The 18,091-nt window shown below is 41.2% G+C and overlaps 2 protein-coding genes across 2 annotated transcripts; both read right to left on the minus strand.

Annotated features, from left to right (window-relative positions):
• Positions 1-7,438: 7,438 nt before the first annotated feature.
• On the minus strand, positions 7,439-9,253 carry LOC138199655 (glutathione-specific gamma-glutamylcyclotransferase 1-like). The gene is made up of 3 exons (XM_069151793.1): positions 8,882-9,253; positions 8,704-8,739; positions 7,439-8,238 (listed from the first exon to the last, which is right to left on the minus strand). The coding sequence occupies exons 1-3, from the start codon at positions 9,050-9,052 to the stop codon at positions 7,819-7,821; spliced, it is 627 nt and encodes a 208-aa protein (XP_069007894.1). The 5' UTR covers positions 9,053-9,253; the 3' UTR covers positions 7,439-7,818.
• Positions 9,254-10,171: 918 nt separating this feature from the next.
• Positions 10,172-17,161, minus strand: LOC138199829 (delta-like protein 4). Its single transcript, XM_069152061.1, has 11 exons — positions 16,746-17,161; positions 16,378-16,629; positions 15,732-15,789; positions 14,974-15,228; positions 14,059-14,119; positions 13,623-13,753; positions 13,359-13,528; positions 12,883-13,102; positions 12,033-12,768; positions 11,822-11,930; positions 10,172-11,670 (listed from the first exon to the last, which is right to left on the minus strand). The coding sequence occupies exons 1-11, from the start codon at positions 16,797-16,799 to the stop codon at positions 11,665-11,667; spliced, it is 2,052 nt and encodes a 683-aa protein (XP_069008162.1). The 5' UTR covers positions 16,800-17,161; the 3' UTR covers positions 10,172-11,664.
• Between the last annotated feature and the right edge of the window lie 930 nt (positions 17,162-18,091).

Here is an 18,091-nt window from a genome sequence, read left to right on the forward strand (position 1 = left end):
ATAGAAACTCTGTGATGCTGTTTGCAGTCTGATGTCAGAGGTCTTGACCTGCCTGCTTGAATTTGAACACATAACACTTCGGTGCATCACAAGTCTTGTGTTCAATCGTGATTGGCCTGTATTGCCATAGATTTAAGTTTTTACCATCTTCAGTAGTCTGCTACAAAATATTACTCCACATGAAATGGAAAATTACAACACATACAGAGGGGACCACCAACATGTGTAGGCTTACTAAATATAATTAAAAAAAACTACCAACAACTGATTGTTCTGGAGACTTTTGCAAAATTACAATGTGAATTTTATAACGGTGCTGTAATGGTGTGTTCAGTGTAAATCTATCAAATAAGTAAGGGGATATTTGAATAGTCAGGACAACTGAACATTTATTTAATGGTCGGTGGTGTTCAAGGATCATCAGTCATTAAAATGCATCTCCTGAGGACCATGAATATCCAGATTCCACAGTATTACATCCAACCGTTGTCAAGCTTTTTCAGACTGGTTGCAAAAAACGCTCATGTTGTTAGTGACTCCTGCGCAGTGAGAGCATTTACCATTCAGCTCCATTTATCTCAGTTTATCAGTTTATTAGCAGCACACAGCCGCCTTGTCAGGTCAACTCAAATTCTAGCACCTTATAGTCACTGCACCAAGTTGATTCGTGGGAATTCAGGCCTGTGTGGATCTCCTCCACCCCTGCTCTATACCTCCCCGCTGACCCCTGTTGTTCACATTCTTGACTTGTGGCCAGTCATTACAGGAAAGCATAAACCACATCTATGACTGCATTGTGATTGTGTGACTTGGGATACGCTGCCTTGCTCTTTTATTGTTGGATCACTGCATTTGCAGTTAATCGGAATTATAACCAGTATTGTATCATTTGGATATGAAACAGCTTAGGGTAAATCAGCCTGTCCCAATTTTGAAGTAAAGCTTGAGTGTTTTTTGGGGCTTTTGTTGGCCAACAAGCATCTTTGTCAATGTAGTTATTCCTGCTCCATTAAACCCTGGCAGGGGTCCAGAAACGGCTAATCCTACTTTACCCTCCAGAGAGCATCACAGAGGGTCTGCCCTCTGTCCTTTGTGGGACATATGGGAGCTTTGCTCCAAAACTGTCAAGAAGTATCCCTCAGCTGATCTGCTGGTGGAGTCGGACCATGGGAACTCGTATTTAAATACATGGATTGATTTAACACACATTTAAAGGCCTTACAATGTATTTTCTCAATCAGCTTCTATAATGAACTCAACCAAAAGTTGCCAAAGTTGCCAATATTGTATTTTTTTGCGTGAGAAATTTCAATGTGTTGTTTTATCTTTCCACTGAAGAGGGTGGGACTATTGATGACGCATTTCTGTACGTCAGTCAGAATTTAGCAACATTAAAAACTAAACGCGATGACAAAGTGTGAAGAGATTTCTGTGGGGTGTTAAAATATAAAAAAATAAAAACAGATCATTTTGTCTTTGAATATTACCCTGATTAATATACACTAAGTAATAAGTAATTATTATTTACAAAGGGACACTTATTTTAAAACCGTGTTTTCCGGGCCTTTAAAAGGAACTTATTTCAACACGAGTTTTGTTTTTGTTTTTCCAACTAAAGGAATTGCATTTCCACATGTATGTAGGTGTGTCAGTGGCCTCCAGTGTCTGTGATAACCTTGAATATCCCCTCCAGACTAAAACAGATTAAGAAACTCTTGGCATATGCTTGGCATACTGATGTGTGTTTATATCTTTCAACAAAGAAGTTAAATGATCTTGCTAAACTTTATGAAATGGCATTTACTTCCTCTCACTCTCACTAAAAATGCCAGAATCAAAAAATGTGCAAATATTCATAGATTCTGGCTTTTTTGTGGCAATCAAGAACAGAGCTATGGCTTAAATGAAAAACCAGCAATATGAAAAATACAAGGTTTCATCAAGAAGCTAGTGAAGTTTTGAAGATCCTACATACAAAAAAAACATTTAAAATAAATAATCCATATCAGAGCCTCATGGTCCGAATGTTTGATCCGATGCATTACAGGGAACTGATAACAATATCAACAGGGGCCTTTGAAGCATCTGTGTTTTCTTCTTCTTTTAGTTTCACATGAATCCAAGGCAGCATATGTGTGCTTGCACAGCCTGATTAGAATCTAGTTAAACAGGAAACTGTGACGCAATAGGTTGATTAACAAGAGAACATAATCTTTCCAAAGACAAAAAACTTTCCCAACAAACACAAAAGCATCATTACGTAGGATTACACGCTGAGGAAACTTCTGACTCAACACATGGAAATTACCTAAAGTGTTGTGTGAAGTTTGTTTATGTTGTTCAACATTTTAGAGCAAGAGAGCCTGCTCAATTATGAAATTAGTAGTTAGATGACAAAATTGGATTTTGATAACATCAGTAAATCGTTGCCTTTTTATTGCATGGGTAGCTACAGTTTTACATCATTTCATAATAAGCCATTATTCCCTCTAAAGACATCAGAGCAGCATTGTTGGTTAAGTGTAATCTTGCAACGTAAACTGCAGCTGCTGAGCTGAAGTCCTGTAAAATGGCACTAATATTGGAACCTCTGTGAGTGTGTGGGAAACAGAGCTGCCTTTCCTGTTCTTTGAAAGAAAGCACTCCAGAGAAAAATGGCAGGAAGCCTCCAGGGCCTTTTGATTCAGGCTAAGAAAGTGAGTCAAGGTACCTGAGAGCTGGGAGCCGTCATAACGCCAGGGCCGTCTTTTTTGTCAAATGTCAGTAATTTGAAAACTCTTCCATGCAGTCATCAATCACAAGGTTTTGCCACAGACCTTCTCACGGCAGACGTTTTGAGTTGTCATGGTAGGAAAAGTACAAGTTGCATTCCACTTAGGTGAAGTCCTGCTTTTGTGCATGCTGATTAACTGTCATTTCTTTGTGTCATTTCAACTGGCTTTCAGTCAATATGTCTGCTGTGAAAATGGTTCAGTTTTTGAAAGAGCCTGCAGGGTCAGGTGCCACACATTCTGCTGAATCATTTACAACGTTGAGAACGTTGAGGATGATGCCAGTCACCAACACTGTCTGTATTTTTCTAAGTATTTATGTGCCATGGCATTGATCATTTTTACCCATTTCAAACCAAAACGTACCAGCTCGCTTCTCAGATCTGCCAATAGGGGGAGCTGGAGGCTTTTAACCATAGTCCTGGACCCACCAAGAAAATCCACTTCCACTTATTTCCCACTTTCACAGAAAGAAGAATTTCCAACAGCAATCATTTCAAATGACCTATTAAATGCAGGGCGCATTTTGAGGCATTCACAGTGTTTACACAGTTTAATCAAATATCAAGCCAATAACTGAAAAGAAAAAAAACAACTATTTACACCACAACACATCTTAATATGCCCGTGCAACTTTTGGATTCTGTGGCTGTTCCTGGTTTCACCGCCTACAGGCAGCTGTCAGACTTTTTGTGGTGTGGCCTTAAGTCCAGAACATGTTGTGCAATCGCTTTATTTTTGGAAAGTCTTTAAACTTAATTTACTAGGTAAGCAGGCGTGCTAAAGGCATCTTTGTTGAGTTGCCCAATAGTTCTGTGGCACAGTCTGCCATGCATGCGTTGTTTTTCTCTGGTACCTTCATTCTTAGACTGAATATTGTGTTAGATTCAGTTTAATAAATCAACACCTCTCTCAATCAGACTGAGTACCCGCTGATTATAATCCTTATGAGTGGAGGATTTAATGCTGTGTTGTTGTGATAGACGTTATGCTTCATCTATCGGTGGTTTAAACGTCGTGGCTGATATATATTCATAGCCAAATATTTGCCAGATGTCACTGAGGTATTGCAGTTAGCCACTGAAAAATAGAAAAACACAGACTTTACTTCATTGTTCTGCCTTCACAAAGTTAACACTGCCAGACGTCCATCCGTCTTCACAATGTGTGGCAACCTCTGCAGAGCAGAACTGCACTGAGCAACACACCTCGACATTTGCACCTGCAGAAGCTCAGCTGCAGAAGTGAAAGAGGTTTGCATTGCATGGCTTAGCTGAGTTGGACTCAGATGTTTCCTGGCTTTCCTGCAACACAGACTATAGGAAGCACACCCTGCTACCTCTTCTCCCCTTAATACCATTGTCAGCTCAAACAGGCTTTTGACAAAAGGTTTAGTTTGGTCTCAAGCCTCATAAACAGTAAAACTGAAACAGAAAGATAATAAGCCGCAGGGAAACAATTCCCAACATTGCGTCCCTGCATGTCACACACAAAAAACTGGATTTCACAGGTTTAATTAATAAATGCTGCCAACTTACTCAGGAAGTATTATTATTATTATTATTATTATTATTATTATTATTATTATTACTATTATTATTTTTATCACCACAGCATGTAAGGAAGATAATTTAACAGAACAGTTTGACATTTTGAGAAATGCACATTGACTTCTTGCCAAGAGGTAACTTAAAACTACTTTAATGTCGCTCCTACTGGATGGACAAAGCACATGTTAGCATGCTAACTACTAAGATGGCAAATCTAGTAAACATTATATCTGCCGAAGTCAGAACACGAGGATTCAGTTCATTATTGTGCATCAAGCAGAACAACACGGACAAATTTGAAAATACTTGTGGTGTTTCCAGTTAAATCTCGTAGACTGATTTCCCCTCAGGACCTGACACCCAGCGGCCCGGCCCGGGCAGCTGTGGTGGGTTTGAGTGCAAATGAGATTAGGGAAATTAAATTAAGAGCAGCAAAAGTGCCATTCCTCCGGGATAGGGGAGGCTAACAAAGCATGATTCAGTCCTCAGTCCTGATTGAATTAAAAGACAGTGGGTGTGAGTCATGTTCTGTTCACAGAAGAAGAAACAATTTTCACATCAACCACAAGTGATGATCAATAATAATTATCAAAGAATTGTGTCGATCATTGCGCAATGATGGATGAGTGTTCTCTGTGAAACCGCATGAGCGGCCGCTCACAAACCAGATTCAGTCTTTTGATCTGAGCTCTCAGAGAGCTGCTCTTTTAGTGAAGCATGAATGGAATATTAGCTTCAGTTTCACTTTTGTTGATTGGTGGCGGGTTCACAGAAGGCATGTGGTTTACTGCCAAATCATTTTCCATTGTTTGTGCCTTATTAAAGGATGGTCCTCCTCTGGTGGTGAAGTGGCCTACGTGTCCACACAGCACTCAGTTCCACTGGCTCGAGCCCAAAGAGGTGACCCCGAGTGGACAGAGCTACGGCTCTCCAGCAGGTGAACTCCATTAGTGGCCCAATCACTTTCTCTTTACCACACTTTCCTGGGGGACCTTCAGCCATCCGCTGACCAGACCAAGGTCAAGGGTCAGGGTTCAGACTGAGTACATATTAGCATACAGGTGGAGGCTTCAAAACCTCCATCAGGAGGAATAATGTTTTTGGGGCTGTGTGACCACTATGTAATCCTGAGGACATGACCTCCATCTCCACTTTGTGGTATTGTTGTTCATTCGTAGGGAGAACCGTGTACTCATGTGTGTGTGCTTTACTTTTTAGTTTTACGGCAGCAGAATAAGCTTTAAGGTTTCGGATGATTTTATAGTACAATGAATGATAATTCAAAAATAATAGAAAATGTCAGACATATGGAGATGTTTGCACATATTTGTGAGTAACAAGGTGACACCAGGGTCTCATATCTCCTCTGCACATCAGCAAAGAGCTCTAACTGTGTGCTAAGGGGCCTTTATTGATTGACGTCTCTCCATGTTTGTAGCTCTAATGATGGCTGCCAGAGTGAGTTGTATATCATAAGGCAGCACAAGTGAGATTTTATTGCAAATAAATTATATATATATATATATGTATAAAGTGGCAAATCTCAGCTGCAGTTGATGGATGTAGGAGGAAGAACTGAATTTGATGCAAGTTGAAGACACTGAATACAGAACATGTGTGCGCTTCAATCACACAATACTGAGACATATAGACAGAGAGGATGACTTCGGTATTGTTGGCATGTGACAGTAAAGGTTCGGAAAATAAGAACATATCAGATGAATGGATCTGAATGATTAAATCTAGTTTCTTTCGACTGAAGAGGTGAATCATAAACAAATCAAAACAACTGGATGGAAAAAACCTAAAATGTAGAGAGGAAACAAAACAAAAAAAAACACTGACTCATCAGATATTGTTGTTGTGAAATTGTTGTGCCAGGACTTGTTGCGTGTTACCAACATGTTACCATGTCAAGCTATTAGAAACCTCAGAGGCATGTTTGTGTTGCTCACTGCTGTCTATCTAGATGAGCTCATTAGTTTCACTGAACACAAAACATCATGTCTTCAGGAGCAGAGTAGTAATCTGCTTTTTAGTGACCAGCCGTCACAAACAGTTCCTCCAATTATCTTTTACCTTTATTTTTCTCCTGTGGAACCAAAAAACCCGACAAAGTGCCCCGTCATGTAATGACAGGTTATACGTGTCTGCTCACATCAGGGCGCTTTGTGACCATGTCTACGTTTACACGTTCTGTACATGTGAGCTCTCTTTGTTCGCTGACTCTGTTGCTTTTACATCTCAAACCTTTGACCTAGTTTTGTGCTGATTTCTAGGAAAGCAAAACTGTACCACAACCGTGCAGCTTAAAATGGGAGCTTGTTTTTCTGTGGATGAAACTGCATTTTTTCAGTCTGACGTGTGGCGTGTGCACATGTTACTGCAATGTGATCAAAGCTCAGACAGGGAAAGAAACCCCGTCTGCACCCCTGCGCCCCCCCCCAGCTCAGCTCCTATTCGCTCTCTCTATACTGTAAGAGCTGGCAGTCCTCCATGGTCTGCACTCGGGTACACAGATTTGTCCCAAAGCAAGCCTCATTGGATATCATGCTTTGCAAGCCATGCACGAGTTTTGCCTGATTTTTTTCCTTGAAATCTTCCTTGGTGTCTTTATAAAACATGTTTTAATGTATAGCATGGCATCATCATTACATTAAATGGAAGTAATCAAGATGTATGTATATGATTTTGTGTATTTCTATGCCTTTTTATGTATTTTTTGACACCCCCTTCATGGTTGATTTGAATGTAAACTCCCGTGTTTAAGGAATTCTTGGCTGCTCAACAGGAATTCTAAAAGATAGACCCACCACTGTGCGTAAAAGAAAATGTTTTTACATCCTGCTGTTTGTGACGTGAACCCAAAAGAGCTGCATGGAAAAGCTCCGATTTTCACAAACATCCAGAGTAAAGAGCTTTGAGAGTAAATGCACAGAAGATGTCTACTGGCTCCTTGATCTGTGCAGTTAACATCTTTCTGAGGAGAAGTCAGCATCTCCACTATGCCAGTCAACATTCCTCGGCCACATGACCACATGATCTGTGAGCATCGAGCGTGCAGCCAAGAGCCTACAAATTTTTAAGCCATAAGAAAGACTTGTTCAAACAGGCAAGGGAAATCCAGAGCAGCGATTTCTTCTGATTTTTGTGTTTTTATTTAAATACATTAAAAAAAAGGCATATAATAGCTTTTTAAAACCTTTTGCAAAAACAGCTTAAAACACCACAAGATTCAAAAAGGGAAGTCATCGCTTAGTGTGATTTTTTTTTTTTAAAAGCATCACATACTTTTGTTTGTATGAGGTAGTGTGTATAACCTACATATTTAAGGTCTCTATCCTCAAAGTCCCAAAATGTCAAGAGATAAAGTCAAAAGTGGAGCGCTGAGTAACTTGGGATAACTCTGTAAAGTTACTCGAAACCACAACAGGTATTCCTCTTACTCTTCAGCCAGTATAAACATGTTTATGATATGGAGTGCTTTGTGTAGTCTTTTATATAGCTCCCAGCAGGAGGGACTTTTGGTCTGGGGCTTTGAACCCTCCACAGTCACGGAAAGTGGTCAAAACAGCCGCCTCAATAGAGAAGAGATGCTCATCCTCCACCTCGGGACAGTAGTGCCTCATGAACTCTGCCAGCCGGAACAAGTATTCAATATTGTGGCCCGTGTTGCCGCTGCAGATGGCGATCTGGGCGGCGATCTCGTCGTCCGAGGCCGGGCCTAGGTAGATGGGGTTATCAGAGGTGGCGATGTAGACGAGGGCCAACACCGGACCCTGGCCCTTCTCTCGGGGGTTAAACTCCACCATCTCTGTTACGTAACCCCCCAGCACAGCCTCTCTCATGTTTAGGTACTCAAGGGAATCCTCGATCTGGGAGTCTGTCACTTCATAGGCAATTCCCCATGTGCAAGCCTGAAGGGGGGAAAAAAAGGTGGAGGTGAGGCAAAGAAGCTTCAATCCAAGTTAGAGAAGGTACAGGTACGTGTATGGTATATAGAAGACTTCATTTGTATATCTTGACTTAGTAAACATTCACAAGTAATAGATCAAAATGACAGGGGCAGTATCCAAAATAAACATCTGAGATTGACCCAACTAAATGATCAGTTTACGCAGGTTTCCCCCAAATAGAAAAGTATAGTAGCCTAATAATTTATTATAAGTAGTTCACGATCAGGCAATTAGGAGATGTAAAGTTGCCCACCTGAGAATGGGCTCTTTGATGACTGCTCCGTTTAATAATAATGACTGGGTTACAATAATAGTTTCCACTTTGCTTATTATTTTTTTTTTATTTGCTGAAAATGGTAGGAATATAGAAAATATGAATTAATTACTGCGTGCCGTTTACAGTAAGTCAAAACAAAGACACCTCACCTCCTGATCTGCCACCAGTGTGACCACTCTGCCTGGCTGTATAAAGAGAGCAAGGACACAGTGAGAATTTAGCACACCATGAAAATACACAATAATTTTTGACAATGAAAATGAACTCTAAAAGTATTCTAAAGTCATGAGAAAGTGTAAAATCCAACAGAAATCAAATGTATCTCACGTTGTCCTTGTCCCCTCGATAAAAATCATCTCCATGCCAGAACCGTCTTTTGTATCCATTAATGAAGCCGATTTTGCTTCTCTTGTAAGCAAAATCTGGTTTCCACACTAAGGAGCCATATCCAAATATCCAAAGGCTGCTTTTCTCCTTTATAATGTCTTGAGGTTTCATCGTTGTCACTTGGTTGAGGTTTAAAAACCAGACAAAGACGCTTTGGTCGCTATTTCTGTCAACAAGTAGTTTGTCTCTGGTGTGTCCTCCTCTCTGTTGTCCTGTACATTTTGCAACACCTGACTGTCCTTATTATAAAGTGCAGGACGCACAAGCTATCTTCCGCATCGCGACACTCCCTCTACGATAACATGACACTTAGATGTGCAGAAATTGTCCGCGTCTCTTCTGTATCCCAAAGTACAAACACGTGTGTTTGTTGTTCAAAACACGTCAGAGCGACACGACCACAGCCAATTAAATCACAGAGGGGGCGGGCTAAGACAGCGCATAAACCAATCAAAACCCATTTCAGTAGTGACGCCTCACACCACAACTATAAACCAGAAGCTCGGAAAACCCAGGAGCTGCAGTTTCAAGGAAAGTGGAGGAAACAGTTTTCTCCGGATTGAACTGAAAAAATTCAACAAATGTTTCGTAAAAATCGACATTTTTTTTGTTGTTGTTGCTTATTTTTTTTCTTTCTATAATTTCTAAAAACTGAATCTGTTTAATTTTTTTTCTCTGACATAAACTCCCATTTTTATTTCACTTTTTAGAAACCTTGAGTGCCCCTGTTGTATTCAAAAGCGCCAATCAGTCAGTGATGGTTCAGCAGGTAATCACATTATCTATAAATAGGAGGGACTCTTATATCTGCCCCTTTTAAGCTCATTAGGTGTCTGTGTTCTGCATGGATGTGTCTAACACCATTGTACCAATCAGATTGGTAGTGAATGACTTCCTGAGAACATTTGCCCTCTGTCTGTCACTCACCCTCCATGATATCTGAGGAGTAAGAGAAAGAGGAGAAGACTCCTTTCTTGCAACTTCACACAAAACCTTCTGCCCCCAAGTGGTTATAAAAGACATATCTCTACTCTTGGGATCGGAGAATAAAGTGCTGGAGCAGATCTCTAAAGTGACGGTGTGGTTTGGCTCCTTAGCTATGGGGCCCCTGTTTGCTGTTCTCCAGTAGTGAAAACTATGCAGATTTTCTCAGTGACACTACCACAAACATGTGCTCAGCTTTCTTGAATTACTCACAGTTTTCAGCTTTCAGACAGATCCAAGAGAGACAATCCATCATGTCAGACGCAGAGATCTGCAGATACAGCAGCAGTAGAAAGACCACAAGGACTCTTTATTATCACATACAGATTTGTGAAATATATATTTTTTTTGTTTGAGTATCTCCCTACATTAATGCCAATTACAATGGTGTCCACTGAATGATTGCTAGCACACTGATTTCACATCACACTGACACGGGTGTCCTGGACATTGACATGAAATCATTGGAAATGCTACCAGGCCAAAATATTACAGTATCTATAGACAATGAAGCCACTTTCACACCAGCTGACATGAAGAAAGTTTCTAGATGATTCCAACATTGAATTAATCAACCTCTAATCGACCACGTTTACACTCAACCATTAAAGACCAACAGACAGACAGTGTACCAGATATGTATTCCTTGTTTCTTTTTTTTTTTTTTTATAACAAAAACCATAATCATAATAATAAAATAAAACACCAAAAACACTTTAAAAATAAATTCACCTTTTTGGGGCATCAATTTAAAAACAGATGTACAAGTCATACTTCTAATCCCAACATATAAATATACAGTATATACAAAATAATCTTATAAAACATAGAAAGCAAAAAAAAAAAAATCAGTGCTTCATATACTTAAATTACTAATGAAAGACTAATCTTACAACATAACATTATTGGTTCAGTAATTTCCATAGAAGGCGTCCTTGGTACGATAGTCACTTCATGTATTTCTTTGTCTTTATTTAAGGATGATCTTGCATAAAGAAAAACAAGGCCTTATCATGAGTTTCCCTGCATGGCGCTTTAGCATATTGCATCTTTTGATCCTTCAGTGTGACCTCCACATTGCTGTGCAAAGGAATCAAGATAAGGCAGGGCACAATGTTTATTTTTCCTAAATACATATATAAGGCTTTGTGATCTAGACTGCATACATTCTTTATAAAAAATGGATTTGATTTACAAAACTGATAACCCTAAATATTCCTCAAAAATGAACCGTTTTCAGTAGCTTTTGAGTCCCTTTTTTTGATTTTGCACAATGCTGATTTTTTTAATTCTTTTTTTTGCTTGCATAGCGCATTGCAGGTCCCAAGAAATGGAAAAGGCCGGCTCCTTCCACAGCTGATCTGTCTGATTGCTGATTACTGTAACAACGTGGAGGGGAGCACAACAAGCTTAGTCCTCTTCTTCTAATCAACACGCAGGCATAAACATCTTGGCCTGTTGCCCTCGGATGAACTTGGACGGAGCAGGCGAGGGTTTGAGTCAAAAACATCCACCAGCCAGATTTGCTCATTACGTCTCGCACTTTGTTTTTTTTTCAGTCTTTACATTCTCATGTAGATTAGTAGCTTCAGTTCTATTGCATTCAGAGAGCACACGCTCCATCCAGTTATCAAGTTTTCAAGAGCAGCAACTTTCATTTAAATAAATCCCAGTCTCTCCACACTTGTAAACAGTCCACAAGAAATCCAACGTTGATGAGAAATAATATCTTCCATTTATTATACCTGAAAGAGAAGAAGATTAAAAAAAATACTCAGGGACAATCTCACCAAAATAAAAATGCATATCTGAAAAAAATATTTCTGATTTATAACCCCTGAAATATGCAGAACAAGAAAATAAATTTACTGTTTAAAAAAAAAAATTAAAACGTACCTCGGTTGCGATGATGCATTCGTTTTTCTCCTCTGCTATTACAAAGACAGACTGGTACGTTGAATCTCTGGAAGAACATATCGTAGATATTCTACATTCTGGTCTTTCACTGCAGAATAAAGACACATCAGGTCAGAGCATGTCAACAACATGACACTACAATCTCTCTGGCACCGTCATCTCGTTATTTAATCTCCTCCTGTGCACTTACCTGTACATTCTACTCAAATGCTTTTTGTCTTCTATCGACCTTTCACAGTTTTCATCTTTGTCCAGAAGGGACAGCTCATCTTTGTACCCAGCGGAGGATTTATAGTCCGGGTGGTAGTGGTTGATGTATTTGTGATTTGACTTTTCTCTGGGAGAGTCCACCTCTAAATCCATCTTTTTATTCGTGTTCTTGAGCTCTAGAGTAGAGATGAGGTTCTCTTTCTGAAAGTCAACCTTTGACAGGTTGTTCATGGTCTCTGAGTCATGCTCTCCGTCCCTCTGCTTCTTGATGTGGCGTATTACCACCACCGCCATGCAGAACAGCACCAGGACCGCCACCAGGCCTACGCCCGAGCTGACGGCGACCAGGTTCAGCTTGTCACTGGGCTTCCAGTTGGAGCTGGGGGTGTTGGCTAAAAGTCCGTCGTCGGACTGGCACCGGGGGCCGCTGTAACGGGCGGGGCAGATGCAGGCCGGCCGGCCTTTGGCTCCAGCCGTGCAGGTTCCGCCGTTGAGGCAGGGCTGAGAGGCGCAGCGGTCCGTGGGCTTGTCACAGTGGCGGCCGGTGTACCCCGGAGGGCAGGTGCAGGTGTAGTCGTTCATGCGGTCGATGCAGGTGGAGCCGTTTGCGCACGGGTTCCTCGCACACTCGTTGATGTTGATCTCGCAGCGCTGCCCTGTGAAGCCGGAGCGACAGCTGCACAATCGGAGGTTACCGTGAACCACACAATGTCCACCTGTAAAAACACATCTGCATTTTACATTTATTTTTTTTTTACATTTTTTTTTTTGAATGCAGATTATACAGAAAGTGTAGATTTCTTTTTGATGCAGGCAGACCGACGTATTACCGTTTGTGCATTGCAGCGAGGTACATTTATCCACTTTCTTCTCACAGTTGAGTCCAGTGTATGCTGCTGGACACTCACATATGTAACTCTGCCCGTTATCCCTCTCTCTGCACTGGCCACCGTGGAAGCACGGTGTGTCTGCACAAGTCAACATCCTGTGTTCACAGTGTGGCCCTTCGAACCCCTGTGGGCACAAACACCTAAAGCCGTCCTCCGAGTCCTGCAGGGGGAAAGATATAAAGTTTATCAAAAAGCTCTGTGTCAGATGTTTTTTATCGTATCCTGTTCACGACTCCACCAACAAACCCCATTATCCTTCGTCTGAATTCTATTTACAGTACACAGTCTGTGAACTGGGTCATCTACTGACTTGACAATCGATAGCATCCTCCTGGACTAGCAGATAGACCGAGGCAAAAACAAAAACAGGAAAGCCTGTGTTGTGGGAAAGGAGAGCGAGAGACTTCCGCACTCACCAGGCAGTGGCCTCCGTTGTGGCAGGGCTTGCTGTCACACTCCCTGACCTCCGAGTCGCAGTTCACCCCGGTGAAGCCCGGCAGGCAGGCGCAGGTGTAGCTGCCCTGGCCTGTGTTCATACACGTGGCCCCGTTGGCACAGGGTTTGTGATGGGTGCAGTAGTTCAGATCTGTAAACCAATGCGGTGGAAACATTATTAGCTGCACCACGTTGCAGTCAGTAGCCAGTTTTCCTTGTTATATTTTGCATTATTCTTCGCTCACCTTGGTCACAAAAGATGCCCCCCCAGCCTTCCTTGCAGGTGCACTGCCACAGCTCTTTACAGGTACCATGTTTACAGGACGGGTGGAGTTTACACACATCACAGAAGAGGCCCTGCCATCCCTCTCTGCATCTGTTCACACACACAGTTAGTTACAAGTTACCTCACGTACAAACTCACACTCATGCTCGGCTCTCTTACAAACCAAAGCCGTAAGCCGAGAGGGAAAACGTGATGAATAAAGTATGTTATCTATCATTTTTGATCCATTATGTCACAAGAGTATTTAAAATAAAACAAAGAGACCAGCTTTATTTATTCTTAAAGGATTATGTCTGTAAATTTATGTTGGTCACACACGCCAACATAGAACATTTAATTAGATTGTTTAAAAAAAAAAAAAAAAAAAGACAATCAACATACAAGCGAATACTCACTTGCACTCTCCAGGTATTGTGCAGTTTCCATTCCTTTCATTACATCCCTCAAGACAGATTGCTGCAACAAAAAAAGCATAATAAAAGTTAAAAATAAATAAATCTGATTTGGCATTTATAAAAGCTGTTGATAATGCTTTTAATAGCTTTAAATGCTTTCCCTCCCACAATAAAACCTGTTGCCTGACCATTTCAATGGGGAAAAGAAGCTCTTTCTGCGCCTGCGCTGTGCTGTATGTGACATTGATTTCGCATGCTGTTGCGCTGGTAAACGCGCGCGCTTCGAGCCGAGCAGATGATGCTTGTCCTGAGACAAGCAGGACAGCTGTCCCCATTGTTGTCCGTGGACGGTTCGAGCCCCGTTCGCAGCTGTTGCCCTCAACCGCCTCAACAATAGGAGCCCGCAATTTAGCGGCGCGTGGCGGCCGGTAATGCCGCGATTAACCCCGGCGCGTGGTGCTGCGCGACCACCGCCCTGGATTTAAACCGCACGCGCCCACGGGAGAAAATAAAGGCTGTCTGTCCTCAAATTTCAACCTCGTTATCAGCGGTGTGTGTTTGACAGCCTGACCTCCCGGAAAAAAACAAAAACAAAAAAAAAACAACAACAACAACAACCACCTGTGGTCATGCAGCAGGTACACATTAAAGCTTTAAACTAATATCGACACAAAATTCTGGAATGTAAAATGTCACTTTTCAGTGTGTTCCTAAATAAAATTCAGGCAGAATCCTGCTTCCTCGGAACTATGACAGAAAAGACAAAAGGACCCATTTCTTCCACCCTTTCTTCCAAAACGTGTGTGCTTCATTTACTCCCTTAAGGAGCCTACCCTCTGCCTAAAACCTGACTTGTGATCTATTATTGCAAACAAAGACAAAAAGTGTCCACAGGGTGTCTTCACTCTTGCTTACGTTCTTGGCAGTATTGTCCCTTCCATCCCGGTAGACAGGCTATTTGCCCGTCAGGCTTGCAGGTGTAGTGGCCAAAATGGTCGTCTCTCGGTGCGCATATTTTGGAACAAGTGTCCCCGTAGTAATTTTCATTGCAGATGAACCGGTATGAGTACCTTAGCTCCGTCTGCGTCCCGCTCTGCGACCACTCAGGCCCTATTCCCAACTGTTCATGGATGGCAAAAGAACTAATCAAGAATTCAGGGGTGGTGGTATCTGTGAAGAAAAAGAGCATTAGATTTAAGCCAACTGGGTCGCAGGATTTTGAAACATGATGTAGTTGATAAATATTGCAATTATTTGTCCGAGACAGTACACAATCTGAGTGCCGAAATGTTCTCTTTCCTTCTCACGTGACCTTTACACCCTCCTGTTATGAAGGACCTAACAAAAAAGGTGTAAAATCCAGGAAGAGGCTGTCATGGGATTTTTTTTTCTGGCAAGGCTTCATATTGTCACGTAAACTGTACACTTTCCCATGCATGCCAAAAATAAAACAAGGGAAGTGCAATTGTGCTGGTGAGGTTTGATTGTAAAAGATTGTCGCGTGAGTCATACGGCATCCTAACAAACACCATGACGCTGAACTTGCCAGATGGATTTGCCACCACTTATATCAACCAGGGTTACTGATTCAAATATGTGACAGGTAATAAATCACGAGGCTGCTCGCGCCATGTCTCCCTCTAGTGGTGGAAAAGTAGTTGGCATCTGCTCACCTCCAGGCGGGTCCGCTGCAGGAGAATACCAGGCTTCAATAACTAGTGAGAAAGCACCCTGTGGGGACAAATCAGGAAATAAACATCACCAAAAAAAAAGGAAAACCTACGAATTAGTGAACATCTTTAGGTTTGTTTTGCTGAAAGAGTGACGTAGAAGTGCTGGAAAGTTCCAATATTATTATTTTTAAAAAAGTGTCATTTTTCTAGAAATGATCCAAAGCAGAAAGAATGGATGCTTTCATAGTTAGGGCCCGAGCACCGAGTGGTGCTAAGGCCCTCACATAATATAATTATATTTACGCACAAAGTAAACAAAACATCTGATCAACTAAGTTTGGAATTAATGACACTAAGAACAATCGATGGCATTTAAAACACACGTGACATCAATAACAGCGTATTGGGTAATTTTACATTAAATTGGTGTAGACTATAATAATAAACCAGGGTATTATGGTTATGATTCTTATTTATTAATTTTTTCAAGCACATTTTGGTGAAAGGCAGATTGTTTTTTCTGGTCTTTTCAATTCGTGACTAAGTTATGTGAATATAAATGAATTTGCTCTGCGCATAACGGCTTCTTTTTTAGCACAAAAGTGTGAGAAGCCACCAGTGTGCACGGCAGGAGAGCTGCTCTTACCGGCCAGGTGAAGTTGAGCGGCAGACGCAGCCTGGCGTCCTGCGGGATGCTGAAGGAATCCGTGCCCAGAACAGGTGTGGTGGCTTTGCCAAATATACAGTTTCCAGGAGACACCTCCGTCTGGTAGTTCTTTAAACACACCTTGAAATAAGTCCTGCAGCCAGCCATGCTGCAACTGAGTCCATTTGCCAGCAAACCTTTAGTATTCTGAAAATGATGGAGATCTATCTCGAACACACCTGATCCCAGAACCTAAAAGGAAATAAACAGTGAGCACAGAAAACAATGTAACATTTGTTTTTTTTTTTTAAATAATTCTTTCCAGGTGTAAATATTTAAATTATATATATATATATTTATATATATACCTGAGTAAATAATGTTATAACTATTGCGAGGATAGAAGTGAACCAAACGGCCATCCTTTAGAGTTTTATGTGCGTATCCTTAAAAAAATCTGTTTGTCCTCCAACAAAACGCTCCTATTCCAAGTGGCAAAAACGGAGTGACGATGAGAATAGTGATCAGAATAAATATAATCCTTCATCCAAAAGCCGGTCGGACAAGATCCAGCTCCGCAATCCGTATCCAGAAGAAGTTGGAAAAGACGGAGTTATCCAGTGCTACAGAGGTTAGACAAATATCAGTAACGTCAATATCCACAAGTGAGTCATTCTGCGGTCTTTATGTTGCCCATCCATCGTGCCGGTCAGAGGCTGTTTGAGTTTGCTGTGCTGATGAGAGCCGTGTGTTGCCAACAGTGATGCGAGCATGTGGCGGAGCATCAGCGCATGGTGACTCCCAGTGAGGGATGTTTGACGTCCCTCCCACTTTATATACCTCGGTGTAGTGTCAGTTCAGACAATGTCAGTCAGGAAACGCCGCCCCTTCTCCTCTCCACCTTCTTTTCGCTTCGAGGATCATCAACACTTAATACGATTTTGGAGGATGTTGTCTTTTGATTCACCTGCTCCTGAAAAAATCAGGAAAATGCTCTTTTTATGCAAATATCAAGATAAGGTTTGGCTTTTTGTAGTTTATTTACAGGTCCAGATAAAATCTACATATCTGCAGTGATTAAATTTATAATTGGCTTTTCAGAAGCTACAAAGTAATTGAATTACGCCGTCGAATTACGCCGTTGAATTGGCCGTCCTGGACTTACACTGAAAAGCTTTGAAATGAATACAAATTTAGTCATCTTTTTTTCGGGAGGAAACGTTAAGAAATCAGTTCCACGTGCCTCAAATAAACCTCTAAGAATTTAATTATTATTGTAAAGTATTAAGATAGAAACACACACGCTGTGATGCATAAAGGCAGAAAAAGAAACCCTATATGTTACTTAAAGTTGTTTATTATTCTAAACGAAAATGTCTATATAATAAGCTGTTCAGGCACTTTATTTTACATTAAAACTCACAATGCCCACAATTGTAAGTACATTTGTATAAATTAAATTCCAGATTGTATCCTACATTTGTTTGTTGAACTAACATCCAGGGCCAGTTAAAACCAACACACAGTACTCCTTTCAAGTGTGTGTGGGAAAAGAAAAATGAAGTGAAAAGAGTATATGAACGTTGCTGAGTAAATAAATTCAAATGCCGTATGCATTTTTATCACATGAAAACTCATGCTGGGCGCAGGCATTGTTGCCTTTATCACCCCTGCAGCAGGCCAGCTTGTCTGGGAAGATTTACAGTAAGGGAAC

The sequence above is a fragment of the Embiotoca jacksoni genome, unplaced genomic scaffold, assembly GCF_022577435.1.
Source record: "Embiotoca jacksoni isolate LCO1_2020_lvr unplaced genomic scaffold, fEmbJac1.0.p SCAF_18, whole genome shotgun sequence".
Taxonomy (NCBI): Eukaryota; Metazoa; Chordata; class Actinopteri; family Embiotocidae; genus Embiotoca; species Embiotoca jacksoni.